At 48.3% G+C, this 24,112-nt stretch overlaps 1 protein-coding gene across 4 annotated transcripts in view; it reads right to left on the bottom strand.

Moving 5' to 3' along the window:
- Nucleotides 1-6,254: 6,254 nt before the first annotated feature.
- Mapk14 (mitogen-activated protein kinase 14) overlaps nt 6,255-24,112 on the bottom strand; it is a 57,919-nt gene continuing 40,061 nt past the window's right edge. For 2 of the 4 annotated variants that reach the window (XM_027389050.2, XM_027389052.2), the window contains 4 exons: nt 19,153-19,232; nt 13,490-13,568; nt 9,726-9,899; nt 6,255-8,451 (listed from right to left, as the gene is read on the bottom strand). In XM_027389050.2, coding sequence (XP_027244851.1) covers nt 8,384-8,451; nt 9,726-9,899; nt 13,490-13,568; nt 19,153-19,232 — 401 coding nt within the window. In that variant the 3' untranslated portion in view covers nt 6,255-8,383. Of the gene's footprint in view, nt 8,452-9,725; nt 9,900-13,489; nt 13,569-14,612; nt 14,693-19,152; nt 19,233-24,112 lie in introns of those variants that run through there. The other 2 variants (XM_027389051.2, XM_027389053.2) reach the window with 2 other exon arrangements.

Raw genomic sequence — 24,112 nt, 5'->3', positions numbered from 1 at the left:
GTGCCAGCTCACACGACCAGCCAGCTATGCCCATGGGGGTTATGACGCTGCCCAGTGTCCCGTGTGCCCTGCCAGTCACCTCAGTGACAACACGCATCTCCAGGATGGAAGTCACTGGTTCTGGCTGCTCCACTCCTTCTAGGGAAATATCTGTGTCTTCAATCAGGGTCAAAGAGACCAAGCAGGCCTGGCAGCTGTGACCCTGCCTGCAGCTCTGGAATCATGTTCTTGGCTCTGTGGCCTTAGATAAGTCAGACAGTCCAGACAGCCTCTCTGGCTACATCATCTTTTGAGTGTGTGTGTGTGTGTGTGTTTGTGAATATATACGTGTGTGTGTGAATATAAATATATATGTGTGAATGTATAAATGCTTAATAAACATCAACAGAGCAGTATTAACATATATTAATTAGCTGACGAAATTGTCCCAGGAAGCTTCTCTTAGCCGTGGACAGCGGTTAATGCAGAGACTCATAACTGGTGCAAGTGCCAAGAGTGACTGTTAAGTGCTTAGCCCTAAACTGGGCATCTACACCAACTACTCCATCTCCCGAGGCTCGGGGAGCATGGAGAATGGAAGAGCCGGAGGATTGGGGAGAGTGCCGAGAATGCTGTCCTCTGGACAGGCCATGATGGTTGCACTCATGAACACAATAGCTATGGTTACCTGCACACCATGAACCCAGCACGATGGGCCAACATTCCAGCATGCTGTACTGACTGGAGTCAGCGGGCTACAAAATAAATAAATAAATAGATAAAAATGGAGAGGGTGTGCAGGCAGAGGGGACGAGCTGGGAGGATTCAATCAAGACACATTTTATGTACACACATGCACCCATGCCCACACATATGTATACCTCTATAGGAAATTGTCGATGAGTAAAAGGAAGGTATTCTAGCTTAAAAAAACATTCTAGAGGCTGGAGAGATGAGTCATTAAGTTAGAAACACCTGGTACTCTTCCCAAGGTTGGGTCCCAGCACCCACACGAGGTGCCTGCCTCACAGGTGCCTGGAACTCCAGTTCCGGGAGATTGGATGCCTCTGGCCTCTTCTGGCACCTGCGTATATCCTGCCCCAACATAACCCAGGTAGTTAGAAATAAAATAAGTCTTTTATAAACTTAAATTTACTTATGTGTGTGAGGAGGGGGTGGGGTGCCCACAGAGGAGGCTGCTGGATCCCTCAGAGTTGGAGTTACAGGCAGTTGTGGGCCATCTAATGTGGGTGCTGAGAATTGAACTCGGAAGCCCCGAGGTGCTGGTGCACACCTTTAATCCCAGCATTCCGAGGCAGAAGCAGGAGAGTCTCTGAGTTTGGGGCCAGCCTGGCCTATAGAGTGAGTTCCAGGACAGGCAGGGCTACACAGAGAAACCCTGTCTGGGAAAAATAAAAACAAGAAAGAATTGAACTTGAGTCCTCTGGAAGAGATAGTAACCACACAGGGTCAGTGTTTGAATTTTAGGGTCCATCCTGGTCATCCTTTCCAGAGTCCCTCCTAGTGACCCTGCTCAGCCACGCTTGGGAAGGGACACCTTGCTCTCCTTTGGGAATCCAAAAGTAGCTGTCTTGACTTCATCCGGCTCTGTACTCACTTTCCAGAAAGTTCCATCCGGCTTCATAATCGTGGGCCCCCCTTTTCATTACTATTCAAGTCTCATGACTGGACCCCTTTTTCTCCTGTGGAGACAGCCAGTGCTGGGCTGGGAGACAGCTCTGGGCTAGAGGAGCGTGGAGGCAGAGTGTATGTGTCAGTGGCTGTGGTGAAAACACCCCACCTCACCAGCTCCACCAGACCAAGCCACGGCCCTGGATTAAGACAGCAATGAGGACCAGCGAGAAGGCTCGGCCGATAAAGGCACTCTCCACCAAGCCTGGCAACCTGAGTTCATTCTCCAGGACCCACAAGATGGAAAGGAAAGAACTAACTGCCCCCCCACCCCACTACTAAATATATGTATTTTTAGAGAAGCACTTTAGAAGAGACAGAAAGAACATCTCACAGCCAGGCGAGGGGGCACATGCCTACAGTCTCAGCATGCAGATGGTGGAGACAGGAGAACCAGGATCGTCAGGGCCAGCCTGGGCTACACAGTGAGTTTGAGACAGGCTGAGAATATAGCAAGTACATCTCAAAAATAAGCAAAGAGGATTGGGGAGCTTGCTCAGTGGTTAACACATCCAAGCATAGGGTTACCCTTGGCATCTCCAGAATGCACATGAACTAACAAGCAGACACGGCTGCCCACTGCATTCTAGGAAGGTGGAGATTCTCCAGAGTAAATCAACTGTGGTGGGGGTGGGAGGGACGGGGCAGGGCGCGGGGGGGGGGGGGGAGGGGGATGGGATTAGCCAGAGCAGCATTTGGGTGAGAGACTTCCTCAATTCCAACCAATAAGACGCAAGATAGATTAAGGATGAATTTGACTCAAGAAGTCTTGGACATCCACGTGCAGACACTCCCATGTGCACTGTGCCCCCACACAAGCAACACACACACACACACACACACACTAACACACACACATACACACACACATACTCACACACATACACACACACATACACACACATACACACACACATACACACACACATACACACACACATACACACACACTGACACACACACTGACACACACACTGACACACACATACACACACATACACACACATACACACACACTAACACACACACTGACACACACACACACACACACACCTGCGAAAACCAGAAAGGAAAATGAATAGCATCTTGATTGACAGGGAGTTGCCACTCCCTCTCACAACCAGAGGCCACCTCATCTATTTTTGGGCCCCTGGAAGGAGGCCAGCCAGGTAATACCCACCCTACATCTCCCAGGTGCCTGGAGGTAAGGCCCACCTTCTTTCATCCTCAGTGAGCAGCCTCTGCCTTTCTGGCCCTGGCTTCCTGGCACCCACACCCTCCATCCCCACCTCCTTCTTACTCAGCCTGGAGCACCCCTCCTTGGGCTGTCACCACCCCTGGGTGTTTGCTCCTGTCTGGAATGTCCTTCCTTTGCTTTGCTAGGGCCACGACACCCCTAGCTCCCACAGTCTGGCTCAATAGCCGGAGTCTGCTGGAGTCCCTAGAACCTGCACATACAGCTCCTTCCTCCTCTGACTCCTGGAGGATTTAGGGTACGGCAGACCCAGACTTAAGAATGATCTGTGAAAACAAACAAGCAAATAAAAAATTTTAAAAGGGAACAATCTGTGAGTTGTTGGGGTTTTTTGGTTTGTTTTTTGTTTTTGTTTTTGTTTTTTTGTTTTTTTGAGACAGGGTGTAACAGCCCTGGCTGTCCTGAAACTCGCTTTGTAGACCAGGCTGCTCTCAAACTCACAGAGATGTGCCGGTCTCTGCCTCCTGAGTGCTGGGATTAAAAGTGTGCACCACTACCGCCCTGCTTGATCTGTGAGTTTTTAAATAAGTCCACACTGGGGCTGGAGAAATGGCTCAGCAGTTAAGAGCACTGGCTGCTTCATCAGAGGTCCTGAGTTCAATTCCCAGCAACCACATGGTTGGCTCACAACCATCTGTAGTGAGACCTGGTGCCCTCTTCTGGCCTGCAGGGATACATGCAGACAGAACCCTGTAAACATAGTAAATAAATAAATAAATAAAAGTCCGCATTGTACGACTTTTGGAGGCTGAAGTGGCTCCTTTGTCCTTGAGGTCCCTGACTACTTGGCAGTGTGTTGTTTGCTCGGGGTGGCTGGGCACTGGTCAGGGCGCTGAGGGTGAGGGGCAGGTGCCATATGCTTGTGCTCCAGCAGACAGAGGAGGCAAAGGAATACTGATCTGTTGCAATACGGGGCCTTGAGGATAGCCTGCAAGAATCTCCCCCCCACCGCACCCCCCCACCCCCACCCCCGTCCCAGGGATTGAACTCAGGTCCTCAGGCTTAGCAGCAAGCACCTTTACCTACTGAACCATCTTGCTGGCCCTCACCTCCATGTCCAGTTATTGGCTCCTCAGCTCGGACACCACTGTATGTTGGGTCCGCAGGATGTTTAACTTATTCCCTGGTTCCTCCCCGTCCCCTATATGCTAGGATCAAGGGTGATAATCCAAAGAGTTTTCAGGCCTGCTAATAGTCCCTGCTAATAGCGCCTAGATAATAAGGGGCAAAGAAGGCAAAATCCTTTGTTATTATGATTTAGATTTTTTTTTTTACATTTTAATTAATGTATTCATTTGCGTGTGTGTGTGGCGGGGGATCAGAGGACAAACTTTTGGGAGTCAGTTCTCTCCTTCCACCCTGTAGATTCTTCTGAGGATCAAACTTAGGTTGTCAGTCTTGGCAGCAAGCCCCCTTACCCAGTGAGCCATTTCTCCAGCCCTGATACATTCTCTGTGTGTATTTTAGATCATGTCTCTCCATGTTGCCTAGGCTAGCCCTGAACATCTGGTCCTCCCGCCTTAGCCTCCCAAATGCTAGGATTCCAGCTTGTGCCACCATGCTCCACTGGCTGCACCTCATTTGCTTTCTTGGCTATGAAATAATCCTGTCTGAACACACTGCTGGTGTTTCCTGCTGTGATGTCGATGGTCTATTGGTACAGGTGATGCTTTCTGTCCGCACTCCAGGGCAGTCACGCTGGAGCAGGACAGCAGGTTTGGCTCCTGCCAGCAACCGGCCTCACAGAATCCTGCAGTTTCATCCTCAACAAATCCATTAACCTTGTGGTTTCTGGGTTTCAGTTCCTTCTCCATTTACATATTCCCTCTACCTGGAAATGACTGTAGCTCCCAGGGCGGAAGCAGCTCCTCAGTCATTCTGACACAGCTTACTGGCATCATAACATCATGCATTTATGATCCCAACTACATTTTTTTTTTCCCCCAGACAGGGCTTTGGAGCCTGTCCTGGCATTCGCTCTGGAGACCAGGCTGACCTCGAACTCACAGAGATCCACCTGCCTCTGCCTCCCGAGTGCTGGGATTAAAGGCGTGCGCCACTAACGCCCGGCTCCCAACTACATTTTTTATGAAGTTTAGTTGTTTATTCTGTGGTGTGGGGAGCATGAAAGCCACCTGTGTGCAAGTCTAAGGGCAGCTTTCAAGAGCCAATTTTCTCCTTCTATCCTGTGAATCCCAGGGATCAAACTCAGGTTATCAGCCTTGAGGGCAAGCACCTTTACCAGCTGAGCCATCTCTGAAGCCCTTACAGTTTTGGGGAGGTTTTGTTTGTTTGGTTTTGTTTTTCGAGACAGGGTTTCCCTGTGTATCCCTGCCTGTCCTAGAACTCGCTCTGTAGATCAGGCTGGTCTTGAACTCAGAGATCCACCTGCCTCTGACTATAAAGTACTGGGATTAACAGTGTGTGCCACTACAACTGGCTTAATAAAAATACATCTTAAAAAGCAGAAAAAGTCATATGACTGTCCTCCATCAGTGATCTCCAACAAGCCTCAGAAACCCAGGGACCAAGCATGGATGACTGGAGCCTGGAGAGCGGCGGCCTCCGAGTTCAGGATGGGGTTATGAGTCCTGTATGTGTAGGTGAGGACACCCTCCACACAGTGCTGTCACAGCCATTATCAGATAGCCATCGGGTGACAAGTCTTCCATGGAGGCTCTGCCATAGCAATAGCCCAGGGGAGATGTGTCTTGGTGGCACAGTGGCAGACACCTGCCAGCTCAGCAGGTCCAGGCAACACCCAGGACACACAGGCCTTGGACTTTCCTGTAAAACCCCACTGCCTGTCAGCAATGAGTCAGGGAGCTGTCCAAAGGTGCATTTAGCCTGGGAACGGCCTCCAGCAATGGGCACTGGGAGGCTCTGCTCTAGGGGCACCAGGTAGGTGGTAGCCATTGCAGACAATTGTCTTCCCCACATCAAAGTGGGCATCACGGTGGGGGAAAAGACTTTGAGTAAAATCTGACTTTTAAAGGACTTGTAAGTGTGTGTACATATGCCCTTGGATACCAGAGGCCAGTGGCACTGGATCCCCTGGAACTGAGTGCTGGCAATCAAATTTGGGTCCTCTGTCTCCAGAGTGGAGGGACTAAAGGCGTGGGCTGCCACATACCATTACCCCCAGCCCCCCAGCCTTTAAGTTTAACTTTTAAATTTTATTTAAAATGGAAGCTGGCCGGGCAGTAGTGGCGCACGCCTTTAGTCCTAGCACTCGGGAGGCAGAGGCAGGTGGATCTCTGTGAGTTCAAGACAAGCCATGCTGCAAACACCACAATCAAGAGGAATGGAATGAACTTGAGAAACCAACTGAATTTGAAAAATAGGCTTTATTTTAACCAGTGGTATTGTCTGACATCCTATGGCATATGGGACTACAGCCAAGTTCATGAATACAAACAAAACAGCAGTTCCCTCATTCCCTTGTCTTCTGATAGAGAAACTGGGAGATGGCAGCATTTCGCTGTGGATGCTGGGAGCTCTTCTGTCAGCTCCCTTGAGTTCAGGCCCTGGAGCAGGGCCTCTTACCACAGCATGGTCACATGTGCAAACACAACTTCAATAAAGTAAGTAATCCGAGCAGAGTTTAGTTGGAAACCACACACTGGCCTTCATAACCAGCCATGGCCTCCGGGATACATGTTCCTGGGGTGGTGAGGTCCTGAACTGCACACTGAGGTGGAAAGGCCTGGCCAGCCTGCATCCTGCTGGGCTCCAGACGATCCAGGGTCTTTCCTACCCTTCCCGCCTGGAGCATGCATGACCCTGCACTGATTGAGAGTGCAGACACCTTGACCTAATACAGACCTGTCGCGGCCAACACTGGAATTGGCTTTTCATTTCCTTACTACACAAAAGGCTTAAATATACGGGTCCTCATACAGCACAAAGTGCCTGAAATTCAGAAAATTATGCAAACAGTTCTTCACCCCTGAGGATTTCATCTTTATAAAGGTGAAAATACAAAACATTAAAATAATTTGCCCTGTCTCCCCATCAGAAGGAATCACATTCTCTAAGGATTCCTATAACATACAAAATCCCAAGACAAAATTGATTTCTCCCCAAATCAACACGGAGACGGAGAACCAGTCAGTGTCAAGCTGCCGGGAGGACCCTTCTGAGCACGGGCGCCACTGGTCCTGCCTGGTTTTGTTCTTAACAACCCAATTTTGAGAAAGACAGTGAAGGGAGTCCCGGCCTCATGAGCCTTTGTTCCTCACTTTGGTTCAGGATTCCTTAGCTGATTATTACAAGTGAGGGGAGCATGATTTCCAGAGCTGGGGACATTCTTAGGAGAGGCCTCTTTTCCTCCCCAAACTGGTGACAGTCAGATGGCAAGAGTTCAGGTGCTCTGTCTGTCTGTCTGTCTGTCTGTCCTGCATCTCCTTGCACCACAAGCACCTGGAGGATCAGTTGTGTTCAACACAAAGCAGCGCTGGAGTGAGGAGGCAGTATTGTGCCCATGGCATCAGCGGAGGCAACGTGGACAGGAACTGCCAGCAAGTCCCCACATGCCTGGCAGTCCCAGGGCTTTCCGAAGAGGACAGACAAGGGGGCTGTGGAAGCTCCAAGGGCACAGCATGCAAACACACCTGCACTCTGCCAGATGTGAAGAGCACACAGGAAGCGGCTGAAGGCAGGAACCTGCGCCTGGTACTGGGGACCTCTGCACTGAGGTGAAGGGTAAGCATAGATTCCGCTTGCTCCTGGGAGAGGGAGGGCGGCCACACATACATGCTCCTGCACACGTACACAAGTACACAAGTATACAAGTACACACACACACACACACACACACACACACACACACACACACACACGCGCGGCTTCCCTGAAGGCTGTCTTGTTTCTTCTTGCTCACCACTGGCTACCCACCAACCCTGTGCGTTCACCTGGCTCAGAACATGAGCAGCTGCGGTTCTCTGTGTCCTTCTCTGTTTAAGGCACAAACAGACTGCCGGCTTTGAACACACCTGTCAGGCTCTGAGGACCATCCTAAGCAAGCCAATCACAGGCTAGAGCTCAGGAGCCAGCTGGTCTCTTCTGTATGCATGGCTGGGGGATGGCCTGTCTGTGCCACTGTGGTGTATGGTAAAGGTGGGGCCACCGGAGAAGCCAGAGTGGCAAAAGTGTAACTAGGAACAGGGATATCTTAACATTTCTTACTTTGCACTTAGCATACCCCTAACAAGACAGCAGTTCCCATCTGCCTGCCCAGACTGAGAAAGCACTACCACTCACGATGTCACTGCTAGCACAGTGACTCCAGCCACAAAGACAGACAGACAGACAGACAGACACTACACGCATACATGCATCCCTTTCCACCATGAAGGAATCTTTCAACAAGAGGCACTTGAATGATATTTGGAGAGTTCCCATGAGAAGGCCTTCCCCTCACAGAGAAGTGGGGTCGACACAGCAGAAACCAGGTGTTCAGGACTCCATTTCTTCTTGGTCAAGGGGCGGTGGCACAAAGCTGATGACTTCATCGTAGGTCAGGCCTATGACAGGAAAGAAGGGCAAGGTGTGAGACTTGACAGCGCTGTGTTTGCCTGCAGACACTCGTCACTGCCCAGAGCAGTGTGGCATCTGCACCGCAGTGGAAGACAGTCCTGGCTCTGGGGTCTCACTGGAGAGCTGGCCTTGTGGTTTATGAAGGAATCTGACACTGGACAGGGAGATGTGACTCCATTCCAGGCAGCCCCTAACGAGGCCAAAGGTGAGCTATAAAAACTCAATTGGAAAACTGAAAATACATCGGACCCTACTTATTCTGAAGAGATGCTGTGAGTGAGCCCCTCCCTCCCCCCCGCCCCTCAAAGCTCTGTGTCAATGTGAAGAGCTGTGCACTGTGAGCATCTACACACTCCATCAGGGAACACACGCCCTGAAGGCCCGGGCTGTAAGTTTAGTGAGCTGGCAGTAACTGTTCACAAGGGCTTTACTGAGGCAGACTCTCATATAGCCCACGCTGGCCTCAAGCTACCTATGTTGCTGTGAATGACATTAAACTCTTTTTTTTTTTTTTTTTTTTTTTTTTTTGAGACAGGTTTCTCTGTGGCTTTGGAGCCTATCCTGGCACTCGCACTGGAGACCAGGCTGGCCTCCAACCCAGAGATCCGCCTGCCTCTGCCTCCCAAGTGCTGGGATTAAAGGCGTGCGCCACCAACACCCAGCAACACTAAACTCTTAACCCACTTTCTGAGTGCTGACCCACAGGTGTGTACACAACACTAGGCTGCCACTGATGAGTCCCTATTTTCCCAAGCCTTTTTTGATAAGTGAGAATCACCCGGAAAAGATTTTTTCTTATTTGTTTTTTGAGACAGGGTTTCTCTGTATAACAGGCCTGGCTCTCCTGGACCTTGCTTTTTAGACCAGGCTGGCCTCAAACTCACTGAGATCCACCTGCCTCTGCCTCCCAAGTGCTAGGATTAAAGGTGTGCCTCACCACTGCTCAGCCCAGAAAATATTTTTAAAAATAAGTTCTTGGGCTGCGCATGTGGCTCAGTGGTAGAACACGAGTGTTGCACGTGTGAGGCCCTCGGTCCAATGAGCTGCGTTGGTGGCACCTACCTTTCAGCACTTGGGAGGCAGAGGCAGGCGGATCTCTGTGAGTTCAAGGCCAGCCTGGTCTACAGAGCTGGTTCCAGGATAGCTAGGACTGTTAACACAGAGAAAAGTCCTGGCTCAAAAAACAAACAAAGCAACCAAACAAGAATAGATTGAAACCAAGCTCCCTTTGAGACCCACCCTAGCCTGCCTTTGAACTTACTTTTCCACTCATCTATAAGGAGGTCCCTGCTTTCAAAGGACTGGTCGTAAGGGTCAGCCACAGGCTCATCATCAGGGTCATGGTACTGAGCAAAGTAGGCATGTGCAAGGGCTTGGGCTGCTGTGATCCTCTTATCTGAGTCCAAAACCAGCATCTTTTCCAGCAGGTCCACAGCTGTCACACAAGAGGAAAAATACAGAGTGAGTTCCTGGACAGCCAGGGCTACATAGTCTCAAAAAACTCAAACGAAACAAAACACTCCAAATGAACAAAAACAAAACAAAATCTACTCCCCCAAACCAGGCTGTGAACAAACTTTTTTTCCAGTGTCAGGGCCACACGGTGACAACTGAATGAACTGTACTGAATGGAGGCCCCCTATGGCCAAAGCCTGGAGGTCGACAGCTAAGACCATCTACAAGGCAGGTAGCTTGATTGTAGTCTATATTAGCATATTAGTATTACATACTAGCATAATATAAATATTCACCCAGAATGTCAAACAATAGCAAATTGAAGGCTTCCCAGAGGGTCGCAGAAGAAAAGGTACTACATAAAGATATCTGATCCTTAAGACTTTCACTGTGAAAATTTGGAATACAGAAGCAGGAGGGGCACCCATGACCCATGCAGGGGCATCAGTCAGTCCACATCTGACATATTTCCCCCATTATTTCTGTGTCGCTCCTGAGTTGTTTTAAGGTTATTGAGATGACACTTTATACCCTAAATATTTCAGCACACAGACATCATCCTGCGTGACCAGAACATTGTCTTTAACCCCAAACCTGTCTGTGGTAAAACATCTCCATCACAGCTGTCTCCTACATTTGTTCAAACTGGGACTTCCTTATGGGGCTCTCTTTTCTCTAGCCTTTCTGAAACCAGCTGACCTCAGCCTTGCTATGTAGCCCAGGATGGTCTTGAACACATCTTCCTCAACACTGGGATACAGACAGGCTGTATCACCAGCCTTGCTTCTTACTGGCTCTCCTCTGACGACAGACACTGCAGATGTGTTGCAGGCGGGCAGCCATCGTCTATCACAGGCTGCCACTGCTTCTCTGTGCTCTGATGGATGGACCCCTCCCCACCCCGCTTCCTATATTCTTTACATTTATCAAAAGCCAGAATTAGACCTAAGTCTTCGGTAGGAACAATGTCAGGCACACTGGTCAAGAACACGTCCCAGGTGATGTTCTGAACTGGTGGGCACAATAGCCAGTGGAGCTAAAGGTGACTGGCATCTTGAGATCTTTCCCCTCTCTCCCCAAGTGAGTAATCTGGGGGAATATTTTGGTTCCTGGTATCAGTTACTTTCAATAATGGTTTCAGCATTACTGATTTTTCCCTCCCCAGAGCGATGACCTCATTAGAGACGGAGGCACAGAGCTGTCTAATTCTGAGGAGGAGGATGTTCTGCTTGGGTAAAGCCATCCTAAGCAGTTATCAACGAGACAGAAAGGCTCTCAGACCCCAGGGTTCTTTCTTTTTAGTTCTATGAGCACAGCAGTGCATGCCTGCTGGCTGAGAAGGCCAGAAAAGGGCACTGGGTCCCCTGGAAGAGTCCTCTCTCCAGCCCCAGATAATTTCTTCACAGTGGAAGGCTGTGGGTGCTAAAGAGGAGAAAAGCTTCCTGAAGAGGTGATGTCCCTCTGCTTATCAGAGTGATCATGCATCTTGCAGCCTGAACTCCACAGTCACCCACAGAAGCACAAGCTTTGAGGGTACAGAGGAAACAGCAAATAAGCATATGTGGGCTCAGATTCATGAGTCACCTCACGCTTTAAAGAGGGGCTGGGATGTAACTTGTAGAGTGCTTGCCAAGTGTGCACAAGGCTTTTGATTCCACACCCAGCAGTGTACACACTGGGCATGGTGGTGCACACCTGTAATCCCAGCATTCTGGGAGGCACTGGCTGAACTGCCTGAATAGACAGATATTCTTTTCATGTTCATCTACAAATCTGTTGATTTCATACTGAACACAAATGGGTGGGTGCCTGCCACCCTACCTTAAAAAGTTACACTATCTTAGGACCAATGCACTTAGATGAGAACAGGTCAGAAGCAAGGAAAAGACATCTCAAGGATCTCCATAGACGCCAACACTAAGATCAAAGGGCGGTGGAGCTCTCAGGTGTTTTGAGAATAGCAGTGATTCGAAGCCAGTGACTGAAAACAGGGCTGTTAATATTTATATCACTGCTGTGTGGTTCAGCTAGCAAGTTGGGGACGACTAGCTATGGGTCACAGCATGTTCCCTCTGCCACCAGCACTTGGCAATGCGCTGCGTGTTTGGATTGAGCAGGCTGTACTGGGCACCAGATTTTACTCCCCAGCAGTCTGGACTGACTCATGGGAGCTGGTTCTCGTCTGTGCTTAAATAGGGACACATATCAGGATGTGTGTGACTTCCATCAAAGGCAGAAGAAATCCTTTTGAGGCAGATAAGAGGGAGTCAAACAGTGTGCATCTGAAATGTGAGGTGCGAGGGGTAGCCTCATTCTCTATCCCCCTAACATCTGGAGAGCTTACAGATCACACCTCACACACCGCTACCTGGGCACTGTAGCTCACTCATGTCACAGAAGGCCCAGTGAGAACATGCCAGGGAGGCCACAGACCCAATCCAACCCTCAGTACCCTGCACTCCCGAGGCCAGAGTGAGGCAGCTTAGGCTGGACTCAGTCCTCCAAGAGTTCGGGCACCTCTCCAGCTACAGGATCACCACAGCCACGTTTCTGTACTGTGGCTATGGATGACATTCTTGAAGGGAAACAGCACCTGCCTATCCCACCTTCTGAAGCCACTGCCATGGCCATTAGCTCTCCAAAGACAACAACTAATTCTAGAACCATATCCCAGAACCAGGGATATGACCCACACAGACTTACCAATTGCCGTGATTTAAAAACAGGTCCACAGTTACACCTGCAGGGATATGAAGAGGTGGAGCACGCCAGCGGCTACACCCCTGCACTCCCCTCCTACTGCAGGGAGACTGTGGTCTGGCCCTTCTTTCTGGGACGACTACTCCACTGTCACGGAGCAAGGAACCAGAGCCTCAGCAAACCATCCTGGGCCATCGGAAGCATGGGTTAGCCTCCAACTTTAAGGAACAGTAACTGGAGTTTCAACTAAGGCAAAACACATCTTTTTTTTTTTAAGATTTATTTATTTTATGTCCATGTGTGTCTGTGTAAAGGGTGCCAGATTACCTGGATGGAATTGGAGTTACAGACAGTTGTGAGCTGTCATGTGGGTGCTGGGAATTGAACCTGGGTCCCCTGGGAGAGCAGCCAGTGCTCTTAACTGCTGAGATGACAAATTAACTCTGAAAAGGCTGCTGGTTCCGGCCATGAAGGGCCGAGAGAAGAGGAAAGGCGGGAGAGCCAGCCTGTCAGAGTGGAGGGCAACAGCACCCAGTGCTGGGCACGAAGTGCCATCTGTGCCTCTGCATCCTGTCCTCAGCCTGGCCCCACCCGTCCCCAGGAGCTGTGAGGAGCGTGGCTGGCTTCTAGACCTCCTTCATTCTTCCTCATGCTCCCATAACTCCCTTCTGTTTTCTGTTCTTTGCTGCACTTGTCCTTTCCACCACCATACTCCATGACCATATAAATATACAAGCCCATCGTATGGTTTTTGTTTAAATGTGACAGCACAGACACTAACAGCCATTTATTAAGACCCAAAATAAACTTAAAGAAGAACAAAACTTCAAGTCCCCAATTTACCTCACAAAATGAACGTGACCAACTTACCCAGGGGGTTGGCGCCAATAAACACGTTTGCAAAGTTCATCTTCGGCATCTGGGCCAGGGATTGAATGTAGTTTCTTGCCTGTGGAAACAAGGATTTTCAGAATGACCGCTCAAAGAGTGTCAGCAAGCAGCCCAGTGGCTGCGCTGAGGCCTGCCCCATTCCGGTGTGGATCACTGTCTCAGATGCTAATGTCAGACTTACTCTTCCAGCCCCTTAACGCCTCTATTTGTGATCACTGACTTTAGTCTCGCTGTCTCCCCCAGTTCTATTCACATGGGTGAGACTGCTAACCAATCAACTACCCTTCCATTAGTTTTCCGATCACAGGGTCAGAAGCTTAAAAACAGAACCTTGACTTCTAAATCTTTTCCAGCACTGCCTTCCTAACCAGCTAAGTTTAAAGAAGAGCTAGCCCTGCAGCAGAGACTCACTGTAATCTGAAAAGTTATGGGAACAAATACACATGGTTGTAACCATGCAGACTGGAAGAAGGAATGGAAGGAAGAGAGAGGTAAGAAGACCCATCTCACCCAGAGAAGCCATCCTTCAATATAAACAAGTACATTGAAATGCAAACAAGGCTGCCAAGGGTTTGTCTGTTTGCTAACCTGGTTTCCCAAAATGCTAAGGGTCCTCCAATCATAAACTGGAGTTAGGTTAAATGGTATGAACTGAAGAACCTGAAACTTACTGCAGGCTTGTATCTATTATGAATTGCTTGTCTTTCTACAGCACACTAATTAGCATAAGGTATTTTATAGTGTGTGCTGCATACAATCCTCTCTCAGTCATTAAAAAACGGATGGACAGGAAAGCAAGCTAATGGACTCTGCCCCATGCACCTGGGACGAAGCTGTTGCACACCCTAACTACAGACACCTACAAAGACATACAGTGCTCAAGCACAAGATTCAGAAACCAAACATCCCTACTTACAAGCCTACTCTGTGTGGCTGCCTCAGTCTGCATGACATTTTATCCCAAATGTCAACATCCTGCTAGCACACAGCCAGTCACTGCCCCAGCAGTCCCCAGGGCACATGCAATAATCAGGTGACATTAGACCCTACAGTGAGAAGGTGGCCTGAGTTAGACCTCCCTGAATGTGCTGTTTGCTCTCACCTCATGGCTTGGCATCCTGTTAATGAGATAAGCAGGGGGTGTCCCCGTCAGACGCATTATCTGCTGAAGCTGGTTAATGTCTTAGGTGCCTAGTCAAGGGCATTGGTAAACACACCGTGCAAAAGTCAGCTCAAGCTGTGGTTTTGTTCTTAAAGTCAAAAAGTCATCCCCAAACAAAACAACTCCATTTCCCACCTACCCCAGGCCATTCGTTTGTTGGAGCAGGAGCCATTAGGCATTTAGCCAGTGAGTGGCCACGCAGACATGAAAACTAGATTTTCCCTAAGGGTCAACTTTAATGCTAAGTAGTTCCCTGGAAGCAGACTGCTCCTTAATCCAGGATGCCAGTCAGAGAACTGTTTTCTAGTACCAGTAGCCAAAACCTGTTTGCCACAGTGGTAAAACCACAGTCCATGGTGACTAAACTCTGGGAAACTAAAATATCCAATAGATCCACCTGAGGCAGAGGCTGAGTGCTGGTGGCACAGGCTCTCTAGGAGTCACACCTCCTACAACTTGAGACACTGGGAGTGTTGAGCTATGCCAAGTCTCAAAGACATTGGCAATGGTACATTTAAAATGCATGCCACAGCTGGGCGGTGGTGGAGCACGCCTTTAATCCAGCATCCGGGAGGCAGAGGCAGTTGGATCTCTGTGAATTTGAGGCTAGCCTGGTCTACAGAGTCAGTTCCAGGATAGCCAGGGCTACACAGAGAAACCATGTCTCATTAAAAGATTAAAAAAAAAAATGGCCGGGCGTTGGTGGGACACGCCTTTAATCCCAGCACTAGGGAGGCTCTAGAGGCAGGTGGATCTCTCTGAGTTCGAGGCCAGCCTGGCCTCCAGAGAGAGTGCCAGGATAGGCTCCAAAGCTACACAGAGAAACCCTGTCTGGGGGGGGGGGGAAAGCATGCCATAAACATATAGGTAAGTGAAGAAGGTACATTAGGAAGCTGATGGCAAAAGCAAAACAGAAGCCACAGGCTGGTGACAAGTGTCAGAGCATGCCACAATTATTCCATACTTATGGGTGAACACGTTAACTTCAATGAACAGAAAGTTCAAAATGCTGTGTTTATCTAACAGGGGCAAAACTTCCTCCCTTACTACATTTGTGTGTGTGTGTGTGTGTGTGTGTGTGTGTGTGTGTGTGTGTGTGTGTGTGTGTGTGTGGGGGGACCCTGCCTGCAGGGCACACGTACCGCCCATGCATGCAGGTCAGAGGACCTCTAAGGAGTCAGCTTAGGTTCCTTTGCTGCTGAGCCATCTCAGTGCCCTTATTCACATGACTGGTCAACTCTAAACTTCCTTTAACCATAAGGTGGTTAGAGCAACACAGTTATAGGTTATAGTTTCTAAAATCTAAGAAGCCACCGCCGGCTTATCACACACTTCCTCTCAAGAGAGAAGCGTGATAGTATTTTAAATTTAACACAATGTAGTGAGCTTCCTTTCCATTCTTTGAAGTATCAAATCCATTCTTCAGCTCAAGTCTCATCTTTAGTAAACACCAAGCCAAATAATGTCACTCCTTTGTGGCTTCCCTGAATGCTGCTTCCACGACAGCTCAAGTGTGCCGAGTCCTGCTTGACATCAGATTACTATTAAAGATCTGCCCTTCTTCTACCTGAGCCCAAAGACGACTGGCTCCTTCTAGCAGACTACAGACTTACCTTCAAGATAATTACATACTAAACAACACTCTGCATGATAAGAGAAAGAACAAACAGGGTCACAGAGTGAACCAGCCAAGGCAGAATTCAGTTAGGTCTCACATGCCCAAGTCCTGCCAACTCTCTCCTTGGGAGTGGCACGTACAGGATCTGGTTTCGTCTGCTTCTGTTAACAGGTGATCAGACCCCCTCCTAGCTGAGGGCGAGGAAGACTAGCTTCTACAGGGAACAAGAGGCAGGCCTTTGCTTTCTGAGTGCTGTGATTTCTTCTTTCCCTGGGTAATCTAGGTGCCAGGACACCAGATGAGTTCTGTCCTGGGGCCTCCATCTGACTATTTAATTCGTCCCAGCATTTGGCCACTCAGATCCTGTGTGGGTGTCAATGCTGGCTTCACCGTTCCATTCTTTCTGGGAGAAATGAAGCATCCACAGCATTCTGTTGACTATGAGTCTTTACTAATGGCGTTCTTTTTAAATTTTCTCAGCTTTTGTTTGTTTGTTTGTTTTTTAAACTGTACTGACTCATTATGAGCTTGCCACCCCTATGGGTTCTGGGGAAGAAATCCATGGCCTTGTTCATGTAACTCAGCTACATCTTAACACTTGGTTGTTTTTTCTTTCTTTTTTTCTTTTTTCTTTTTTTTGGTTTTTTTGAGACAGGGTTTCTCTGTGGCTTTGGAGGCTGTCCTGGAACTAGCTCTTATAGACCAGGCTGGTCTCGAACTCACAGAGATCCGCCTGCCTCTGCCTCCTGAGTGCTGGGATTAAAAGTGTGCGCCACCACCGCCCGGCTTTTTTTTTGTTTTTTTCAAAGTGTCTTACAAATTAGCCCAGGCTGGACTCAAAATTGCTATGTAACCTAGGTGTTTCAAACTCTTCAGTCCTTCTGCCTTTGACTTTTAGTGCTGGGTTACAGGCTTATGCCGTCATACACAGCATCGTGTGCTCTTGAGATTCCCAGGTTGGGTGGTATCATCAACATTAAGACAATCTTGCCCACACTTTTAAACATGTAAACTACCTTGATCCCCTCGTGACAATTATTCAGGGAAAAAGCTCCTTTTGCATTACTTTACTTTTTTTTTTTTTTGTTTTTGGTTTTTTTGAGACAGGGTTTCTCTGTGTGGCTTTGGAGCCTATCCTGGCACTTGCTCTGGAGACCAGGCTGGCCTCAAACTCACAAGAGATCAGCTTGCCTCTGCCTCCTGAGTGCTGGGATTAAAGGCGTGCGCCACCAACGCCCAGCTGCATTACTATACTTAACACAATATTTTTTTGAGAGGATGTTTATTTTGGTACCTGATTTAATTTTGCCCAGGGCTGCACTAGTACTGTGGAATGTATGTGTCCACCATTTCATATTAAGATAAAGACATCTCATTATTAGGTCACATATCCAGCACTGTTTCTTAAACATAAGTGATGGGTTAGTGATGGGTACATATTAGCTTTCCCATGTGTGTTTCAGAATCTTTAGCAAGCAGTGTATACCTGCAAGGCAGATGGTGGAGTGGGAAGGACTCAGAGGTGCTGACAGTAATACTCAGGCCGGGAAGGAATGGGCCGCTCAGCACTATTCCCTATCTAGCCAAGCTCCTTCTCAAGCCCCACCCTGCCCCCCATGTCCTCTTATCATCTGTTCTTTGTCACACACTAAAACAAAACCCCAACCCTGTCCTTTCTGAATGTCCCCTCCTATCTTTGGCTCTCCCTTGCCAGCTTCAGCTGTGGGCAATACTTCTGCATGGGGCAATGATTAACTCACATCAACAGAAAACATCTGGGACCCACTGCCTCTGCCCAGTGACTCAGAGCAGGACTCAGGCAAGTCTCAGCTTCTGTGTTTTCACTTCCCCATCTTAAACAAGTAAATGAGACACAGTGAGACGGGCCCAGCGCCTCCTTTTACAGCCTCAGAACACAAACTCCAAGGTGTCCTGAGCCCTAGTCCCTTATGCACAGCCAGGCGGCAGGTGCTGGGTCCTGATCTTCTCAGGCAAGGCGATGAACAAGCAAACTGCCTCTTGCTACCCAGCTGGGCAGAGGGCCCTTGTGCTGAGAAGTGGTTGGAGGACACGGGAGGCCACAGCTGGGGCGTGGTTCCTCAGTGCATTTCCCTAAGAGGGAATGAGAAGAAGGAGGGGCTTTCCAAGCTTCATCAAAGTTTCTGGCTTCAGAAAGGGACCAAGAGTTAAAAAAAAAAATCATGGCCAAGTAAACGAGAGTCACCTTCTTAGGGCCTCCATGGAAAAAGCATGAGTTCCAAGTGGCCCCTCATGCTAGTCACTGTATGGACCAAGGTCCCTGGAGGAGCTCAGAGCCATCTGCAGACTGTCTGAAGTGGATGAAGATTGTGTGTGGTCTGAGGGTAGGGACAGGAGCCCCATGGGAAGACACCGTGCACAGAAGGTGCCCCTCGAGGGAATTAAAGAGCAGGCAACCCTTCAGAGAGGAGGTCAGACTGCGACATGGCCAGTGCTCAGAGATTAGGCTCTCAGCAGAGAGTCAAGAGTCTTGCGTGTGTGGCAAACTTCAGAGAGATGGCAGGCTCAGGAGCAGACACACCAATTTCCCATTAATCTCTTGGAATGAACTGGAATCTCAACTCTCAATTTTATTAGCATACAATTGCCCCCAAGGGGTTCCCATGATCTTGAGTCCACACCCAGATAAAGATAGAATAATACACTCATGCATGCAAGCAGGCACATGCAGGCCCACATGTGTGCACACACACATACACTTAAGAAGTCAGCACACAGAGCACACACGCTTACAAACATTCAAAGGTCAAAGTGCAGAGTGACGGAGGTAAGTGGCAGAGGCTCCCGGATAGGGCAGTAATTACAATCAAGGCATCAACTCACAGACTCTGAGGAGATTTTCTTCAGAAGCTCAGCCCCTGGGGTTCCAACGAGTCTTAAAATGAGCTTCAACTGATCAATATCTAGTGGTGGACTATAAAGGAAAATGTCGGGACAAAATAAAAGTGGAAGAACAAAAACAATGATGAACAAAATAAAACAGAACAAACAAAACATCCAACAATGAAAATTAAAACCCCAAACAAGGCCAATGTGGTGAAAGAGCCTAGGAGGATCCGGCTTCTTTCTGCAGGGCTGCAGACATGCTCCTCTTGTACCAAGTTCAAAATGCCACCACACACACACACACACACACACGCACACGCACACGCACACGCACACGCCATCATACACAGTAAAATGTCACCACACACACACACAACTGTCAACATCATACAGCAGTAAAGCCACCGTGGGTTTTAGACAGCAGAGAAAAACAAACAGGCCGAGGTGCTCAGAGCACGGGCCCAGCCTCCACTCCACCCTACCTCACCCTCCAAGGCACCAGGAGCCAGCTAAGCAGAGAGCCTGGCAAGCAGAGAGCTGCAGGAACAGCAGCAGAGCACACAGCTAAGCAGTCTATTTGTGACTGTTCCCCTAAGGCTTCACCTAAGGAGATTGCAATCTGACAGTTGGGAGTCCTGCTCTGATCCCAAAGTCTGCCCTCTGGAGGCCCACCTCCCCTCTCCACAAGGCAGAACATGAGGGACAGCCAGCCGGCAGAGGGCACACTGTGGCTTCTGTCACTAAATTTGAGTACACCAGGCTTCCACCTTATGAATGCAAAGGAACACAGAGGTTTAGCAAACTTCACACACTAAATGCTTTAAGCATTGAGGTAAAGGGCACAGGACAGCCATTCTGGTATCCAGCATCTTGCTTACCCACTCAGAACAAATGAGCATGTGCCTACCAGAAGACCAAACACTCTTCTTGATCACTGCCTTTAGTCAGAGAAAACAATACCTTTAAAAATGGCTTTTAATATTTTCTGTGACCATCTAACTAGCTTATTCCAATCTATGATGATGATCAGGAGGAGGAAGAGGAGGTCATCTGACCTCACCAGGCTCTGCAGGACGGTACCCTTTCTCCATGCGCCACCCTAAAATCCCCTCCCAACATCCTGACACTGCATAAAAACATCCCTATTCTCTCTGAGCACTGTGTTGATGACACCATGGATTGCATTGGGAATTGTCTGTGTGTTTGTGCCTTGTCTCTTCATCAAGTTCACAGGTAGAAAGGAGGGGAGTGCACTTGATATCTATCTATCCCTAGTTACTTTCTTGGGACAGGCTAGCTTTAAACCCAGGGTCCTTGTGTTTCATCCTCCCAAATGTTGGGATGACAAAATGCATACCATCATCCATGTTCTAACCCTAATTTCTAGATTACCATCTGGAACATAAAAGGTACACACAACACTTAAAGAGCAGATAGAGTAGATGAAAATATTCTTGATTTGGCTTGCACCTATAGGCAAGATAGCATGTCTTAAAAAACGAGAACAGCTCTGCAAACCACAGTTGCCTAGTCACAGGAACCGCTTATGCAATAAGATGGCAACTTGCCTTAAAAAAAATCTGCTTAAACAGAAGAAAATTCTAGAAAGGAGGCAGCAAGGCAAAGCCACTGCCTGTTTTATACATGACGTTTCCTGGACTTCGAGGAGATTGTGCGTTGGTTGTTACCACGCTGGTTACAGCCACTTTCACAGTTCACAAAGCCTGCAACAGTCACTAATCTACCCTTTAAGAAAAGATGACCCAATAGACCCAGCAACTGCATCTTACAGAAAACAGAGGCAAAGTAGAAGCAAGTCCACCCACATAAGGTATTTCTAAAGTTAGAATGGCTAAAAACAAAAACAACCCCTGTCACTCACTGCCAATGCTAAACATGAGGCGCTGCAGAGTGAAGCTGAAGCTTGGTTTCTCCAGGTGGGGACAGGAGGTGAGGACACCGACTCACTCAGGGGCAGATGAAGGGTCTTCCTTGCAGACAGTCACTCAATTTACACACATCTACCTCCTTTCACATTTGAACTCCACAGAAACGTGATTGGAGTCGCTACTGCAAGTGTGTAACAGGAGGAGACAGGTGGTTTTACAGTGTGTGCCTCAGAACCCCATAAAGGGGCTGAGCACAGGTCTCCTAACCAGCGGCATTGACTCTTGAGGAAGAAAGGCCAGTTCATTTCCCCTTGGGGAAGGTGGAGTCTGTGTTGTTTCTCAGCGCCCTGAAGGACCCGCAGCAGCCTTTCTGAGACCTTCTCCCTTGTCTGCCCTTCTCAAACTACTATCCTCGAATGGGCTCACTGCTTCAACTCACAGCCATCATTCCAGGCATTTCTAAGCCTCCTTGTGTGTTACAGAGGGACAGCCTCTACTCCCCCCAGTGAAGCCTTTTCTCCTCTTATTTACATTTCTAAGTCTTGTTCAAACAGGAAGTCTTTCTGGACATGCTTTTTTGAGGCTGGCCCCAAACTCACTATGTAGCTGAGGTGACCTGGAACTCCTGAATCTCCTCCCTCCAATCCCTAGGGTTACCAGCATGTGCACACCAATTTAATTCATGCTTGACTTTTTTCCCTAGTAATTATTTACACCTATATTACCCACTTCTCCTTGTTTTCCATCAGAGGGAGACCTCTGTCCAAGTCACTCCCATCACTGCTGTGGGCTCAGCCTGATCACTCTGGTTTTGAAGGCAGGGAGGGTAGCACCATGGCCTCAGCACCTGGCTTGGTGCAGCCTGCCTGACAAACACTGGCTGACCTGGAGACTTGCTATAATATGCTTTTCTTTTCTTTGTTGTTGGTTTTTGGAGACATGGTTTCTCTATGTAGCTCTGGCTGTCCTGGAACTCAACTCTATAGTCCAGGCTGGCCTCAAACTCAAGAGATCTGCCTGTCCCTGCCTCCTGAGTGCTGGAAGGCTGCTTTCAGGGTTGGCAATAAAACTTCTTTTCAAAAAAGAGGAAGAGTTCTGGAGATACAGCTCAGTGTTCAGTATCTGCCTAGCATATACAACAAAAATGAGGACATATAACCAACAATGGAAAGCAGTGGGCAGCTATGCCATGGTGGGTGCTCTAGTGGGTTTGTTTAACTAACCACATTTCACTGTCTGGGCAGAGCAGACATGGGGTTTGTGAGACTATTGTCTCCTATGTCTGCAATTTTCCATAACACATTAGGGAAAGAAGAAAGGACTTAATTCACTGAAGACATTATATAGGTCACAGCAGCAACACAGGCGTGTGAGTGCAACCCAGCAGCCCCAGCACCTTCTTGTTCATGTCTTTCTTTTTAAAAAAATATTTTTATAAGCATGAGCATTTTGCCTGTGAGCCTATCTGTACCACATGCACTCTGAGACCAAAAGACACTGGATCCCTGAGACTGGAGTTACAGATGATTTGTGAACCATCATGCTGGGATTTGAGCATGGGCCCTTTGGAAGGGCAGTCAGTGCTCCTAACTTTTGAGCCATCTCTCTAGACCACAGTTCACATCTTAAAAGTACCATGTCCATTATAGTGGGGGAAGGGCTTTTACGCATGAAGGAAATTTACCTGATTACACTGGAAAGGACGATAACAAGCTGTGGTGGTTTGAAAACAAATGCCCCCATAGGGAGTGGCACTACTAAGAGGTGAGGCTTTACTGGAGGAGGTGTGGTCTGGCTGAAGGAAGTGTGTCACTGTGGGATTGGGCTTTGAGGCCTCCTATGCTTAAGTGAAGCCCAGTTCACTTAAGTGACATGCAGTTCACTTCCTGTTGCCTACCGGTCAAGATGAAGAACTGTCAGCTCCTTCTCCAGCACCGTGTCCCAACATGATGATAATGGACCAAGGCTCTGAAACTACAAGCCAGTCCCAATTAAATGTTTTCCTTCATAAGAATTGCCATGGTCATAGCTATGGTGTCTCTTCATAGCAATAAAACCCCAAACTAAGACTAATCATTGGCAGAAAAATATATTGTCTGTATTGGATACACATGAGGAAAAGGCTACACAAGTCACTGTTCTTAGGCTGAAGTACTGGGTGGCAGTGATTCCAATATTGACTCACACATTTCAAACTGGTGTTATCTGGAAAAAGTTAGGATTCCACCTGGCAAGACAGTCTGCAGTCTCCCTCTTTTGCTATTAAGCTCTGTCAGCTGAACTCACTTGACATACAGTCAGTCAGGCTTCTAGAGAAGAGCTTATTCTTTACACAATTACTATTAACACTCTTATTAAGCCAGATGGACGGGTCATCTAGAGTCACAAGCACAGTGGTCAGTGGCAATGATTATCCGGTATGAATGTAATTAATGCTGTTAAGTTACAGTTGTTGGTTAATTTTGTTAATGAAAATTTTATCATAATGGAGTTGAAGTAGTGAGTTTTACATTATATTACACTTCCTCACAAAAATCAAATCAGTCGTCAAGTTACCTAAACCACACAGGCTCATGGCTATGACTCACATATACAGGACAACACTCACACAACACATCCACAAGGCCTCAAAAAGTCCCATCGGGCACTTGTCAGCTAGCAGTTAAGACCGCCAGTTCCAAAGGCACAGTGACTAAAGAGAGGCAAACACATACACACAGAGGAAACTGAACCCTGGTAGGGAAGCAAGCAGCCTGCAGACATCTGCTGTGGAACCAGCATGACCCAGAGGCCTTGAAAAGCGCTCTAGAAATCAGTGAGAGGACAGCGAGGAGAACTTCCTGACTCATCAAGACCTTAAGAAAAATGGAAGCAGTCTGTTAAACTAACTCAGTTCACCCAGTTAAACTAAACCCAGGTGGGCTAACTCCTAGTTCTACTCAGGACAGCAGCCGGGGCCTAGAGTTGTGACTCAGCTGGTAAAGTGCTTCCCTAGCATGCGTAGGGCTCTAGGCTCCGGGCCCAGCACAGCATAAAAACCATAGTTCCAGGTCTATCACTGGAGGCTC

The sequence above is a fragment of the Cricetulus griseus genome (genome assembly GCF_003668045.3).
Source record: "Cricetulus griseus strain 17A/GY chromosome 1 unlocalized genomic scaffold, alternate assembly CriGri-PICRH-1.0 chr1_0, whole genome shotgun sequence".
NCBI classification, from domain to species: Eukaryota; Metazoa; Chordata; class Mammalia; order Rodentia; family Cricetidae; genus Cricetulus; species Cricetulus griseus.
Note: the sequence above shows the minus strand (reverse complement) of the source record. Positions and strands in the feature narration are given on the sequence as shown.